Consider the following 16,063-nt stretch of genomic DNA (forward strand, 5'->3'; position numbering starts at 1 on the left):
GTGGTGGTGAGCTGTCTTCTTGAACCGCTGCAGTCCATGTAGTGTAGGTACATCCACAGTGCTATTAGGGAGCAAGTTCCAGAATTTTGACCCAGTGACAGTGAAGGAACAGTGATATATTTCCAAGCCAGGATGGCGAGTGGTTCACCCAGGTGATGGTGCTCCCATGTATCTGCTGCCCCTGTCCTTATAAATGGTAGCAGATGTGGATCTGGAAGGTGTTTCTTGGGAGCCTTGGTGAGATCCTGCTCTGCATCTTGTAGATGGCACACACCGCTGCCACTGTTCGTCAGTGGTGGAGGGAGTGAATGTTCATGGAAGGGATGCTAATCAAGCGGGCTACTTTGCCTTGGATGGAGTTGTGCTTCTTGAGTGTTAATGAAGCTGCAGTCATCCAGGCAAGAGGAAAGCATTCCATTACACTCTTGACTTGTGTCTTGTGGATAGGCTTTTTTGGAGAGTCAGGAGATGAGTTACTTGCCTCAGGATTCCTAGCCTCTGACCTGCACTCGGAGCGACAGTATTTGTATGTTTAGTCCAGTTAAGTTTCTAGCCCATGGTAACTCCCAGGATGTTGATAGCAGGGATTCAGCAATGCTAATGCCATCAAATGTCAATGGGCGAAGGTCAGATTCTCCCTTGTTGGAGATGGTCTTTTCTTGGAACATGTGTTTCTTGCCATTTGTTAGCTGAAGCTCGGCTATTGTCCAGGCCTAACTGCATTTAGACATAGACTGCTTCAGTATTTTAGGAGCCACAAATGGTGCTGAACATTGTGCAATCATCAGCAAATATACCTGTTTCTGACCTTATGATGGAAAGAATGTTATTGATGAAGCAACTGATGGTTGGCCTTAGGACACTCCCTTGAGAACTCCTGCAGTGGCGTCCTGGAGCTGAGATGACTGACCTCCAACAACCACACCCATCTTCATTGCCAGGTACGAGTCCAAACAGTGGAGCGTTTTCCCCTGATTACCATTGTCTCCAGTTTTACTAGATATCCTGGATACCATACTCGGTCAAATGCATATTTGCAATTAGAATTTGCTGACAAGAGCAAGGAACTGCTTACCATCCATTCATAGAAACAAAGGGTGGCACCAGTACGCAAGGTTACCATTTGGTGTGTCTATCGTTCCCGTAGTGTTCCAGAGCAGCATGGATCAGGTATTAAGAGGGATGAAAGGAGTGTGCCGCTTCTTAGGTGGCATTCTGATTAGCAGTAAGACAGAGAAAGAACACACTAAGATCAAACAAAGTCCTTGATTGATTTCAAAAGCAGGGAATCAAAGCTAAGAAGCAAAAGTGTTGTTTCATGGAGTCAAGTGTAACATAACGGGGCCATCAAATAGATGCTGAGGATATCCGCCTGAAGCAGATTGAGGGAATTTTGAAAGCAAAGAGACCAAGAGAACAAAAAATAACTTGAAACATTCATAGGGTTTGTTGAGTATTTTATGTTCAGCCCCAACTTAGTGAATACATTCGCTCCACTGTATCAACTGCTGAAAGATGGAATAGATTGGGAGCCATCTTGGGAATATCAGAAAGTATTTGAAGAAATGAAGAAAGTACTGATTAGCGATGCTGTTTTGGCTCCAAGAAACAATTGGCTTATCATGTGCGATGCCTCACCACAGGATTTAGATAGTGTTGTCTCACATAATGGAAGACGGTGTGGGGAAGTCCGCAGCTAATGCTTCACATACTTTAATAAAGTCAGCAAAGTTCTCAAGCTGAGAAAGAGGCTTCAGCAATCATGTATGGTGTTACTAAGTTCCACAAAAACTTGGATGGTAGAAAGTTCACATTGCTAACTGACAATCAAACCCTTAAAATCATATTTAGTTCTCCCCAGTGGCAGAATGGCTTCAGAGGTGGCTGTTGATTTTGATGGCTCATCAGTACGATATTAAATACCATAAATCAGCAAATCATGCAAATAAGGATGTTCTTTTGAATTTTCCCATGAAGACTGTGTCATGATATGCAAACATGCAACCAATAAACACTCCAAATAGGACACAACCAATGGGCAGTCAGGACACTCAGAGGTAGCATCACCACAAGGGGGCATGGCATAAACACTATAAAAGGGATGAGGCACTCACACCCTGCCTCTTTCCACAGACAGGCATCTAGAGAGTTAGACAGGGTTGATCAGCAACATCACACTTGGCTGAGAGCAAGCTGGTACAGTTAGACTGAGTTACCACAGTTAGATTAGCAGAGAGTCGAACTCATTTGAGAACTGTGTTTTTTTTTAATGTGTTTATTCAAATTTTCCAACAAAGTTTTTAACAAAACCCACCCCCCCATAACAAAAAGAAAGAAACACAAACACAAGTGTCAAAAATTATACAAAACTTTTACATTGGGTTTCCCCGTATACAGTAACCCCCCCATATGACATTCAAAGATACCCGTAGGGAAGCCCCCCCCACCCACACGAATCCCCCCCCCCCGAAAGAGACCCCCCCACCCTTGGGTTGCTGCTGCTGCTGACCTCCTCCTAACGCTCCGCGAAATAGTCTAGGAACGGTTGCCACCGCCTGAAGAACCCCTGCACAGACCCTCGTAAGGTAAACTTTATTCTCTCCAGCTTAATGAACCCTGCCATGTCATTTATCCAGGCTTCCACACTGGGGGGGCTTCGCGTCCTTCCATAATAGCAAGATCCGTCCGCCAGGGAAGCAAGGGCCAGGATACCGGCCTCTTTCGCCTCCTGCACTCCCGGCTCGTCCGTTACCCCAAATAGTGCCATGCCCCAACTTGGCTTGACCTGGACTTTCACCACCTTGGACATAGTCCTCGCGAAACCCCGTCAAAACCCATCCAATGCCGGGCACGACCAGTACATGTGGACGTGATTCGCCAGGCTTCCCGAGCACCTCCCACATCTATCTTCCACCCCAAAGAACCTACTCAAGCTTGCCTCTGTCATATGCGCTCTGTGAATAACCTTGAATTGTATTAGGCTGAGCCTGGCGCAAGAGGAGGAAGAATTAACCCTACTCAGGGCATCAGCCCACAGACCCTCATCTATCTCCTCCCCAAGCTCCTCCTCCCACTTGCCCTTTAACTCCTCTACCAAGGCCTCCTCCTCTTCTTTCAGCTCCTGGTAGATTGCCGAAACCTTGCCCTCTCCAACCCATACACCCGAGATCACCCTGTCTTGATTCCCCCGTGTCGGGAGCAGCGGGAATTCCCTCACCTGCCGCCTCACAAACGCCCTCACTTGCATGTACCTGAAAGCATTTCCCGGGGGTAACCCAAACTTCTCCTCCAGCGCCCCCAGGCTCGCAAACGTCCCATCTATAAACAGGTCCCCCATTCTTCTAATCCCTGCCTGATGCCAGCTCCGAAATCCCCCATCCATCCTTCCCGGGACGAACCGATGGTTCTCCCGAATTGGGGACCAAACCGAGGCTTCCACCTCGCTCGTGTCGTCTCCACTGCCCCCAGATCTTCAATGTCGCCGCCACCACCAGACTCGTGGTGTACCTTGTCGGCGAGAGCGGCAGCGGTGCCGTCGCCAGCGCCCTCAGGCTCATGCCCACACAGGACGCCATCTCTAACGTCTTCCACGCCGCCTCCTCTGCCTCCATTACCCACTTACGGATCATCGCCACGTTGGCTGCCCAATAGTAGCCGCACAGATTCGGCAGAGCCAGCCCTCCCTGTCCCTACTACGCTCCAGAAACACCGGGCGCGATTCTCCACCCCCACGCCGAAGTGGCCGCGCCGTCGTGAATGCCGTCTAGGTTCACGACGGCGCGGAACGGCCCCGGTCCCGACCGATTCAGGCCCTGACAATGGGCCAGTATCGGGGCCGTGTCATCTACCCCCGCCAGGCCTTGTCGCCCGCGTAAAAGCGGCGCCGAATAGATGACGCGGCCGGCGCCGCATAACGGACGTCATCCGCGCATGCGTGGTTGCCGTGCTGTCCAAATCCGCCCAGCAAGAAGATGGGAGACGGCTTCTTGCGGGGCCGCGGAAGGAAGGAGGTCCTCCTTCAGAGAGGACGGCCCGACGATCGGTGGGCACCGATCGCGGGCCACCCCACATTCAAGGTGAAGCCCGGTGCAGGATCCCACCTCGCCCCCCCGCAGGCCGCCCCCCCAGCGTTCACGCACCGCCCACGACTGTAGCGACCAGGTGTGGACGGCGCCGGGGGGAACCCGCCGTTTTGGCCTGGCCGCTCGGCCCATCCTGGCCTCAGAATCGCGGGGGTGCCGGAGAATCACCATTTTGGGTATCTCCGGCGATTCTCCGGCCTGCGAAACCCGACCGGCCCGTTCCCGCCGCTTGGGAGAATCGCGGGAGGGTGTCGGACCGGCGTCCCCGGAAATTTCGGCGGCCCAGGCGATTCTCCCAACCGGCGTGGGAGTGGAGAATCGCGCCCACCCTCTTTACCCTCGGGGTCTTATTTGCCCACACGAAACCCATGATACTCCTACCTACCCGTTTGAAAAAGGCCTTGGGAATCATAATGGGAAGGCACCGGAACACAAAGAGAAGCCTCGGGAGGACCATCATTTTAACTGACTGCACCCTGCCCGCTAGCGAGAGTGGCAGCACGTCCCATCTTTTAAAATACCCCTCCATCTGCTCCACCAACCCCGTCAAATTGAGTTTGTGCAGGGCCCCCCAACTCCCAGCCACCTGGATCCCTAAGTACCGAAAGCTCCTTTCCGCCCTCTTCAACGGCAGGTCGTCTATCCCCCTTCCCTGGTCCCCTGGATGCACCACAAAGAGTTCACTTTTCCCTACATTGAGCTTAAAGCCCGAGAAGTCCCCAAACTCCCTTAAGATCCGCATGACCTCCGCCATCCCCTCCACTGGATCTGCCACATACAGCAACAGGTCGTCCGCACACAGCGACACCCGATGTTCCTCTCCCCCTCGGACCAGTCCCCTCCATTTCCTGGACTTCCTTAGTGCCATGGCCAGAGGCTCAATCGCCAATGCAAACAGCAAGGGGGACAGGGGGCACCCATGCCTCGACCCTCGGTACAGCCGAAAGTACTCCGACCTCCGCCGATTCGTAGCCACACTCACCACCGGGGCTCTATATAGCAGCCTGACCCAGCCGATGAACCCCTCCCCGAACCCAAACCTCCGCAACACTTCCCAAAGATACTCCCACTCCATCCGGTCGAAGGCCTTCTCCGCGTCCATAGCTGCCACTACCTCCGCTTCTCCCTCCACCGAGGGCATCATAATCACATTGAGGAGCCTCCGTACATTAGTGTTGAGCTGCCTGCCCCTTACAAATCCCGTCTGGTCCTCATGAATCACCCCCGGGACACAGTCTTCAATTCTCGTAGCCAGCACTTTTGCCAGCAACTTAGCATCCACATTGAGGAGCGAGATCGGTCTATACGACCCACACTGCAGTGGGTCCTTGTCCCGCTTCAGGATCAGAGAGATCAGCGCCCCGGACATTGTCGGGGGCAAGGTCCCCCCTCCCTTGCCTTATTGAAAGTCCTCACTAGCAACGGGCCTAGCAGGTCCACGTATTTCCTGTAAAACTCGACCGGGAACCCATCAGGCCCCGGGGCCTTCCCCGCCTGCATGCTCCCCAATCCTTTAACCAGCTCTTCCAGCCCAATTGGCGCCCCTAAACCAGCCACCTCCTGCTCCTCCACCCTCAGGAACCTCAGCTGATCCAAAAATCGCCGCATCCCCACTTCCCCCGCTGGGGGCTCAGATCTGTACAGATCCCCAAAGAAGTCCCTAAATACCTCATTTATTCGCACCGCACACCGCACCGTATCCCCCCCCGCTATCCTTAACTCCACCTATCTTCCTCGCTGCCTCCCTCTTATGAAGCTGGTGTGCCAGCATCCAACTCGCCTTCTCCCCATACTCATACGTCGCCCCCTGCACTTTCCTCCACTGTGCCTCTGCTTTCCCTGTGGTCAACAGGTCGAACTCCGTCTGGAGGTTCCGCCGCTCCCGGAGTAGTCCCTCCTCGGGGGCCTTTATATATCTCCTGTCCACCCTTAAGATCTCCCCCACCAACCTCTCCCTCTCCCTCCCCTCTCTCTTCTCCCTGTGGACCCTGATGGAGATTAACTCTCCCCTGACCACCGCCTTCAACGCCTCCCAGACGACCCCCACCTGCACCTCCCCTTTGTCAATGGCCTCCAAATATCTTTCAATGCACCCCCGCACCCGTCCTCACCCGCCAATAATTCCACATCTAGACGCCACAGTGGGCGCTGGTCCCTCTCCTCTCCTAACTCCAGCTCCAGCCAGTGTGGGGCGTGGTCCGAGATGGCTATGGCCGAATACTCCGTTCCCTCCACTTTCGGGATTACCACCCTACTCAAAATGAAAAAATCTATCCGGGAGTAGGCTCTGTGGACGTGGGAAAAGAATGAAAATTCCCTGGCCTGGGGCCTGACAAACCTCCACGGATCCACTCCCCCAATCTGGTCCATAAAACCCCGAAGCACCTTGGCCGCAGCCGGCCTCTTACCCGTCCTGGACCTAGAACGATCCAGTGCTGGGTCCAACACCGTGTTGAAATCCCCCCCCATTATCAAGCTTCCTACCTCCAGATCCGGAATCCGACCCAGCATGCGTTTCATAAATCCGGCATCATCCCAGTTCGGGGCATATACGTTCACCAGTGCCACCCGCACCCCCGGCAACCTACCACTCACCATCACATATCGACCTCCATTATCCACTACAATATTCAGTGCCTCGAACAACACCCGCTTCCCCACCAGTATTGCAACCCCTCTGTTCTTCGCATCCAACCCTGAATGGAATACCTGTCCTACCCATCCCTTTCTCAGCCCAACCTGATCTGCCATCTTCAAATGTGTCTCCTGGAGCATAACCACGTCTGCCTTCAGTCCTTTTAAGTGCGCGAACACCGGGGACCTCTTGACCGACCCGTTCAGGCCCCTCACATTCCAAGTTATCAGCCAGATTGGGGGGCTGCTCACCCCCCCCTCCCCACCGACTAGCCATCTCCTTGTCTAGGCCAGCCATGTGCCCGCTCCTCCCGCACCCCCCAGACGGCGGACCCCCGCCCCGACCAACTCTCCTACTTCCAGCTCCCCTTTGGCCAATGCAGCGGCAACCCTATACCCCCCCTCTCCCCCTGCTAGATCCACATCTAGCCCTTTTGCTCCCCCCATAACACTCCCGTAAGTCAGCTGACTCCTGCTGACCCCGGCCTCTCCCGCCATTCCATCGACCCCCTCCAATGTGAGAATCCCCCCTCCCCCTCCCTGGCAGTCAGTGTGCGCTCCTCTCCAGCACCGCCCACCCCCCCTCCCGGCCCCCACCCCCATCCTTCTTTTTGCCCGCACTTTCCTGAGCCGGCCCCGCCCCCTCTGGCGCAGCTCCTTTTGCGGCCTTACCCCAATTCCCCATCCCCGGGCCTCCACTTCCCCTCTTCCTTCGTGGGGGTCTGTCCCTCCAACACCGACGCCCACACTCTCCCACAGTCTCCCCATCCAATCCCTACCAGAGGAACATTCCCTAAACGTAATAAACACTATATACACAGTAAACATCCCCCCACAACAAATCCTCAATTTGAGTCCAACTTTTCAGTCCGTATAAAACTCCATGCCTCATCAGGCGTTTCGAAATAGTGGTGCCGGTCCTGGAACGTGACCCACAATCGCGCTGGCTGCAGCATACCGAACTTCACCCCCTTTCGATGGAGCACCGCCTTAGCCCGATTAAAACCCGCTCTCTTCTTAGCCACCTCTGCACTCCAGTCCTGGTAGATTCGGATCTCCGTCTTCTCCCACCTGCTGCTCCGCTCTTTCTTGGCCCATCTCACAACACACTCTCTGTCCATAAAGCGGTTAAACCGCACCACTACAGCCCTTGGCGGCTCGTTGGCCTTGGGTCTCCTTGCTGGGACCCGGTGAGCCCCATCTAGTTCCAGAGGCCTCGGGAAGGCTCCTGCACCCATCAGCGAATTGAGCATCGTGCTCACATATGCCCCAGCATCGGGCCCCTCCACTCCTTCGGGGAGACCCAGAATCCGAAGATTCATTCTCCTCGACCTATTCTCCAGGTCCTCAAATCTTTCCACCCACCTCTTGTGCAGCACCTCGTGCGCCTCCACCTTCACCACCAGGCCCAAGATCTCGTCCTCGTTCTCCGAGGCTTTTTGCCACACCTCCCGGATCGCCGCCCCTTGGGCCTTCTGGGTCTCCACTAGCTTCTCAATCGCCGCCTTCATTGGCGCCAGCATTTCTGTTATCAGCTCCTCAAAGCAGCGTCTAAGAAACCCCTGCTGCTCCTGCGACCACTGCGCCCATGCTGCTTGGTCTCCACCTGCCGCCATCTTGTTTTTTCTCCCTCTCACTTTTCGCTGCTCCAAGATCACTTTTTTCACCGCTCCACTCCTGGTCCAATCCATATAATGTCGGGGGGACCTTGCTGTCACTTTCCCACATTGGAAGCCGTCGAACAATTGCCATTGGGGCCCCTCTGGAGAGCCCAAAGGTCCGTTCCCGGCGGGAGCTGCCGAACGTGCGACCTACCTAGGCATAGCCACAACCGGAAGTCCATTTGAGAACTGCGTTAATAGTTCAATAAGCATGTTCAACTCATTTCAGAGTCTGTAGCATCCTTTAGTTAAGACTGAATCAAGTAGCAGCCTGTGTTATCCGAAGCAGCATAACACAACAGACTGATTCATTTCCAGCCACGGAGTTATCTGGGAAATACTTTGCATAAGGAGGCACAGTAGCACAGTGGTTAGCACTGTTGCTTCACAGTGCCCCGGGACCCAGGTTTGATTCCCGGCTTGGGTCACTGTCTGTGCGGAGTCAGCACATTCTCTATTTGTCTGCGTGGGATTCCTCCGGGTGCTCCGGTTTCCAGCCACAGGTGTGCAGTTAGGTCATTTGGACATTCTGAATTCTCCCTCCGTGTACCCAAACAGGCGCCGGAACGTGGCGACTCGGGGCTTTTCATCGTAACTTTATTAGTGTTAATTTAGGCCCACTTGTGACAATAAAGATGAATACTATTAACAAAGGGCATGCTGATGTCTGTCAGGGAAATTAGTGAAGAAACCCACACAGATGGGGTGCTCAGTAAAGATCTCAATTAACCCATGAAAGTCTGGCCTAAACAGTGTGATTATGAGAAAGTGTAGGAGTATTTCACATATAGAAATGAGCCAAGTGTAGACTAAGGCTGTCTCCTATAGGGTTTAACTTATTATTCTGCGAAGGTTTACAGAGAGATTGGCAGAGGAACTTCATCAAGAGCACACAAGGATAGTCCATATGAAAGCAGTAGCAAGAAGCTACTCTTGGTATGGAAAGGGAGATAGAGGAATTGAAGATTTGATGAAAATGTTTGAAATGTGTCTTAAAATGAGAAATGAACTAGCCAAAGTGCCTTTTATTCCATGGTCAGACACAAGGAAACTGTGGGGATGAGTACATGTTGATTTCTTTGAATTGGAAAGGGAGGAATATCTTGTTTTGATCGATAGTTGGCTGGGGTACATCTCTGAACAAAATGCTATGTGTACATGATGAGGAAACCTGTCATCCTGAGATCATCTTCTACCCAAGAAAACCATATCCTTGCTCTGCCTGCTTCTCTCTGGAAAGTCAGAATGCTACTTATTCCCCTCTAAATTGTGGATGGCATACTGCAAGATGCAGATGTTGCCTTCTTCAGTCTGGATGGAGCCTGACATGAGGAAACTCGTGGCCATGGACATCTTTACAGTTGTTGACCATGTTCCCTTGCTCCGCTCTGAAACTGTAACAGACCACAGATTTCAGTGAGAACCTCCTTAGTGAAATCAAGGCATTGTACACATGTATATGCTAAGTATTTCTGAGGACGATATATGAGAATTGAACCTGAAAGACCCTGAATTTATTAGGCTTCCTGCTTAGAGCTCTCTTCCTATTCCTCCTCCTCCATCTTTGAGCCATCTTCCCTCCTCAGAGTTGTCTCTGTTTATTCTCCCCATCACGTTCCAAGGCAAGGAAGATAGGAACTGAAGAACCCATGTGAGAGAACAAAAGTAACCTGAACAGAACCCTCAAGGTGAGAACCAAGGCCGATACCACATGCCATCACACTCCCTTTGGACTTCATCAACCTTAGTAGCAGTACAAACCTCCAGACATTTCTACAAAAGCAGCAACAGCCTGTGAAAATCAACCTGCGACTAATCTGAAAGAAGTTGAAGACCCCTTTAAATAGCACTGGTGAGGGTCCCTGCTGTTGTGTGAGGATAAGAGGTATTAGCTGGAGTGTTCAGGTCACAAATGGTGCACCAGAAAGTCCAACCAGAGTTAGCCGTTGACCAATGTCATGATCTGCCAACTTGCATTCTTTTCATGCACGTGTGTGAAAAGATGGGTGGCCCGGTAGCACAGTGGTTAGCACTATTGCTTCACAGCGCCAGATACCCAGGATCGATTCGGCTTGGGTCACTGTCTTTGCGGAGTCTGCACATTCTCCCAGAATCTGCGTAGGTTTCCTCCCACAAGTCCTGAAAGACGTGCTGTTAGGTAATTTGGACATTCTGAATTCCCCCTTTGTGTACCTGAATGCACATTGGAATGTGGTGACTAGGGGATTTTCACATTAACTTAATTGCAGAGTTAATGTAAGCCTACTTGTGACAATAAAGATTATTTTTTAAAAATAAATTTAAAGTACCCAATTATTTTTTTTTCCAATTAAGGTGCAATTTAGCATGGCCAATCCACCTAACCTGCACATCTTTGGGTTGTGGGGGTGAAACCCACACAGACCTGGGGAGAATGTACAAACTCCACACGGACAGTGACCCAGGGCCGGGATTCGAACCCGGATCCTCAGCGCCGCCGTCCCAGTGCTAACCACTGCGCCGCACGCCACCCCCAATAAAGATTATTATGCAATCAAATTGTGCAGCCAAAATTTCTACCAATGTTTCCACCATTCTCAATTTGTGAACCAATTGTAATCATAAAGGGTGTTAATATAATTCAAGCCTTTAGTCGATTCCACACTGAGTTTTTGACTAGAAAGTGCATTGCTCTGGCCGCAAAACAATTCTACTGTTTCTGCAGAGATCTTTGACACCTACATGTCACTCCCCACAATGATACAACAGAGATTGGGAATTCAATGAAGTTGGCCCAGGGTATTTTGGTGGGGAGGTGTGCTGGTGGGTCAAATCATGTTCTCCATTATATACCAGTGGCTGGTACAAATGCAAAACCTTTAAATGTAATTACTGCCACCTTATCTCCTTTGAGCATCCAAAGCATGGTGCACACTTAACATGACAAACTTTCTTAGATGGTGGTTTGAGCTGAGCTCAACTATCAAAATAAACCTGGAGTCTGAAAGCAAAGTCTCCCATCAGCTTTGTGATTCACAAGATATTATATTAGCACTGCAGGTAGTTGGGCTATAAAACACAAATCTTTAAAAGTTGAGGGAACTGAAAATTACACTGTCAATAAAATTGCGTGACAATTGCCAGGCAGGAATGCTCCCTTCCAGTCGGGGAACACTTCAGCAGTCAAGGGCATTCAGCCTCAGATCTTCGGGTACGCGTTCTCCAAGGCAGCCATCAGGACCCGCGACAACGCAAAATAGCTGAGCAGAAACTGATAGCCAAGTTCCGCACACATGAATACGGCCTCAACCGGGACCTTGGATTCATGTCTCACTACATTGACCCCACCATCTGGACTGGGCTTGCAAAATCCTACCAACTGTCCTGGCTTGAGACAATTCACACCTCTTTAACCTGTGATTATCCCTCTCTCCAGTTGCTCCATCTGGACCTGTAAAGACTTAATTACCTGCAAAACCTCGCATTCAAAGTATCGTCTTGCACCTTTGACTTTGTCTATATATGAGTTTCTGGAACCTACCTCTTCATTCACCTGAGGAAGGAGCAGTGCTCCGAAAGCTAGTGATTCGAAACAAACCTGTTGGACTTTAATCAGGTGTTGTAAGACTTCTTACTGTGTTCACCCCAGTCCAACGCCGGCATCTCCACATCAATAAAATACTCTGCATACGGCATATAATTGGTAATTATTGAATAATATGGTGTGTTTGTTTTTCCTCTCTAATGCTTTTGCAGACAAACAATTTACTCCAAGATAAATAGGACTGTAAACCAATTTTCTTTGCATTCTGGAAGCAACGGTGGGACCAAAGTCAATAAAATAATCAGAAACCAGTTCCGATTGTATACCGATCAATTACTATTTCTAGCCAAATGAGAGGAGCACCATTAACGTAATATTTTCCAATTCTGTCATGAAAATGAATTGAACAACACATGTTTACCATTCACAAAAACAAATTCAATATCTAATTAAGATTTTAAAATAGTCTTATGCAATCTTACCTCTTTCCAAAACTTTCTGGGCCTTTCTGTGGTTCGCACAAAAGCCACTGTATAGTTTGAAGTGGTCAGCATAATACAAGAATGAACCACCCAGAGAAAACAACAGCTTCTGAAATAGACACATCAAATAAATGCAATGCTATGTGAACACAACCTCAGCACTCGCTTTGCTACAGGTTTGAAGCTGTACTTGCGGTACTAATACCATATGTAAGCATCACATATAAATACGTCGAAGAGATTGTAAGATGCAAAGGTTTAAAATGTGGCTCTCAGTTGTGAGGTGAAAAATAGACACTGATGAACTGAAGAACAGGCGCTGGAGTGCGGCGACTAGGGGATTTCCACAGTAGCATCATTGCAGTGTTAATGTAAGCCTACTTGTGACACTAATAAAGATTATTAAAAGCTTATCTTCTGTCTGTTACATGAAATGTATGTTTGGGCAATCTCAATCCAGGTCCTAATTTATCATTCAAAACAACTTCATAAATCAGCACTAAAACTGAAAGAGACCACAAGGAGGTTAGTGGGAAATGGAAATAACTCTATCTTCTCTCCTCCTGAAGGTGCGAATTATTGTTGTGGTAGGGTTCCATAGATCCCCATGGCACTCTGGGAGTTTGTTCATGTGGCCATATTTTGACTTTCATCGAGGCAGCAAACATTGACGTACTGTTAATTTATGCGGACTTGTCTCTTGGTTTCTATCCAGTACACCTGCTCTATACTGGAAGATCTGGAGGCCACAGTGAGGAGTCAGAGGGGTGGGGGGTGATGCGGTAAGAGATTGAGGCAGCATTTAAAATAAGCACCCTAATCTCTTTAGGATATGAGCCAAGTGTGGTTTCGACAGGGTTAACCTCGCTGAGGCCAAAAAATAGTCCTGTTTGATAGCAAGGTGGCTCTCGGCGCTGCAGGCACCAGTAAACACCCTGCTACACCCGCCAAAAGTGGGACTCTGGGCACTAAATCACGCCCACAGTTTTTTAAAAAGTCTGTTTTTGAAAGTTCAAATCAGGTTTCCAGCCAGTGGATTAAAAATCATAATCATAAATTGTTCACTTACTTTAAATTGGGATGGAGTTTCCAGCTTGCTGAAATCAGGTGATAGAGCAATCCCGTCGTCAAGTGTCTGCAGAAACATCTTCTGAAACTGGAGCATTTCTGGCAGACTCCCAAACAGTGACTCCATCTGTAAGATCATGGATACAGAAGAAGTCTAGTATTCTGTTCAATGGAGAAACTCAATCATCCGTCTGTGCATCTCGGGCACAGGAACCACAAATTCAATTGCAAAATGTAAGAATACTTCAGCAAGGTTAAATACGGGGCTTGAATTCTACTTCAAATCAACAGCAGAATTTAGCTTGTGGCCATAATAACTACCAGCAACAAAAAACAATTAAAATAGGAAACATATTTGCAACCAGGATTGCAGACTGAAAACCAAATAATGGAATTGATATGCTGGACCTCACTATAAACAACACTATTAACAACTTTCATTCTAGATTTTAATCTGGACTAAAAGCAACCAAATGCCTTAATGTTACTGGGATATAAAGGAGGTTGAAAGAATAACACCACAGTGATGCACTTGTTAAAAGGATTAGCTAAAGGGACAACTGGAGATATCACATCCATATTTCATGGACAATAATTTTTTTATTTGCTTGTAGAATTGTAGAAATAAGAATCCTTAGGTTTGATTCTGTTGGTCTAGTGGCTTATCTATAAAAGATGCTACCAGTGGCAACTTCTTCTAATCATCATGGTCAGGCATTTCACTTGAACCTCAGTAGCATTAAGGCCCATTTCCTGTTGAGAGGCATTTTTATGTCATCCCATCTTGTTCTGGGTCGACCTCACAGTCTATTCTAAATTGGTGGTGTGTGTTTTCATAAGGTCAGATTTGAAATGCAGCGGTGACTCCAGAGGAATTTATATTAAATCATATTTGCATATTGTTTAATTTAAGATTTTTGATTGTGATCAACATTTTGTGTGCAAAGCAACAGTATAAAGTAATGATAAAACTGCTGATATGTCAAACTAAAGTGCATTTGCTTTGAAGACTTCATCCAATTTACATATCACATCAATGTGGTTCTGCTGGCTAGCAAACCACATCCAGGTTATCTGCATTTGGCTATGGAATGACTCCAGTTATAATACAAAAGGTTTGATGACATACCAATTCATCTTTCCATGAACAAAAAACACATGATGCAATTTGAGTATAATGTCACAATACATTCAGGCAAAATTGCCTTCTGCATTGTCCTGTTGTGGCTTCATGGCTACTGCTTTGAAACTGCAGCTAGCCGTGAACGCAATCTAAATGACCCCAAGTGTTCCTGCAATAGATTTTCCATGAACTTTTTAAACATATTGCATTTTGAGAGATGGAATGCAATCAGGTTTCTTTCCAACATTTAAATGCAACTGTCATTCTGTATATGTATGCAAACACCTATGGATAAAGGTTCACTGCTCCTGCGCAGGGGCAGGGGAGAGCCAGCAACAAAACGTGGTTCCACATGGTCTGTGCTGTTTTTTACAAGCACTCAAGTAATCTATAGTAAAACAACAACTTGTATTTATATAGCACCTTTAATGTCATACAATATCCCAAGGTGCATCAGAAGAGCATTATAAAGCAAGATTTGACACTGAGTCATATATGGTGAAATAAGCATTGATGGACAAAGCTTGGTTATATAAATACATTTTAATGGAGTATCTTAAAGGGGGAAAGAGAGTTAGAGAGATAGCGAGTTTAAAGGGGATAATTCCAGAGCTTCGGGAAGCTCTGATAAGCATGGTAGCACAAGTGGATAGCACTGTGGCTTCACAGCGCCACGGTCCCAGGTTCGATTCCCCGCTGGGTCACTGTGCGGAGTCTGCACGTTCTCCCCGTGTCTGCGCGGGTTTCCTCCGGGTGCTCCGGTTTCCTCCCACAGTCCAAAGACGTGCAGGTCAGGTTAATTGGCCATGATAAATTGCCCTTAAAGTGACCAAAAAGGTTAGGAGGGGTTATTGGGTTAAGGGGATAGGGTGGAAGTGAGGGCTTAAGTGGGTCGGTGCAGACTCAATGGGCCGAATGGCCTCCTTCTGCACTGTATGTTCTATGTAATAGAATGACCACCAATGCAAGAATAACTAGAATCGGGAATGCTAAGGAGACTAGAATTGTATGAGACAGATGTCTTGAGGGGGATTCGGGGCTGAAGGAGATTACAGAGATAGGGAGAGGTCATAGACATTTGGATTGGATTTGTTTATTGTCACGTGTACCGAGGTACAGTGAAAAGTATTTTTCTGCGAGCAGCTCAACAGATCATTAAGTACATGGGAAGAAAAGGGAATAAAAGAAAATACATAATAGGGAACGAGTATAAGTTAAGTAAAAGGTGGATCTGTTTGGGAGAGCTCGCAGAGAGTCGCCTCGCTCCGGCGCCATCTTGGAGAGACATTTGAAAACAAGGTTGAGAAACTTAAAATTGAGGCTTTGCCTCAGCAGGAGCCAATGTAGGTCAGTGAGCACAGATGTGATGGGTGAATGGGACTTAGTGCAAGCAGAGATATGGAAGACGTAGGGTAGAGTTTATTGGGCCAGCCTGGACTGTCTTGGAATAGTGAAGTCTATAGGTAAAAAAGGCACGGGTAAGGGTATCA

General features: G+C 48.7%; 1 protein-coding gene across 6 annotated transcripts in view; it reads right to left on the reverse strand.

The window, feature by feature from the left end:
* Positions 1–16,063, reverse strand: part of LOC140422747 (rho guanine nucleotide exchange factor TIAM2-like) — a 586,909-nt gene that overhangs the window by 76,762 nt on the left and 494,084 nt on the right. For all 6 annotated transcript variants that reach the window (XM_072507702.1, XM_072507695.1, XM_072507699.1 and 3 more), the window contains 2 exons: positions 13,452–13,577; positions 12,383–12,491 (listed from right to left, as the gene is read on the reverse strand). In XM_072507702.1, the coding sequence (XP_072363803.1) occupies positions 12,383–12,491; positions 13,452–13,577 (235 nt within the window). The remainder of the gene's footprint in view (positions 1–12,382; positions 12,492–13,451; positions 13,578–16,063) is intronic.

Source organism: Scyliorhinus torazame, chromosome 1, assembly GCF_047496885.1.
Source record: "Scyliorhinus torazame isolate Kashiwa2021f chromosome 1, sScyTor2.1, whole genome shotgun sequence".
NCBI lineage: Eukaryota > Metazoa > Chordata > Chondrichthyes > Carcharhiniformes > Scyliorhinidae > Scyliorhinus > Scyliorhinus torazame.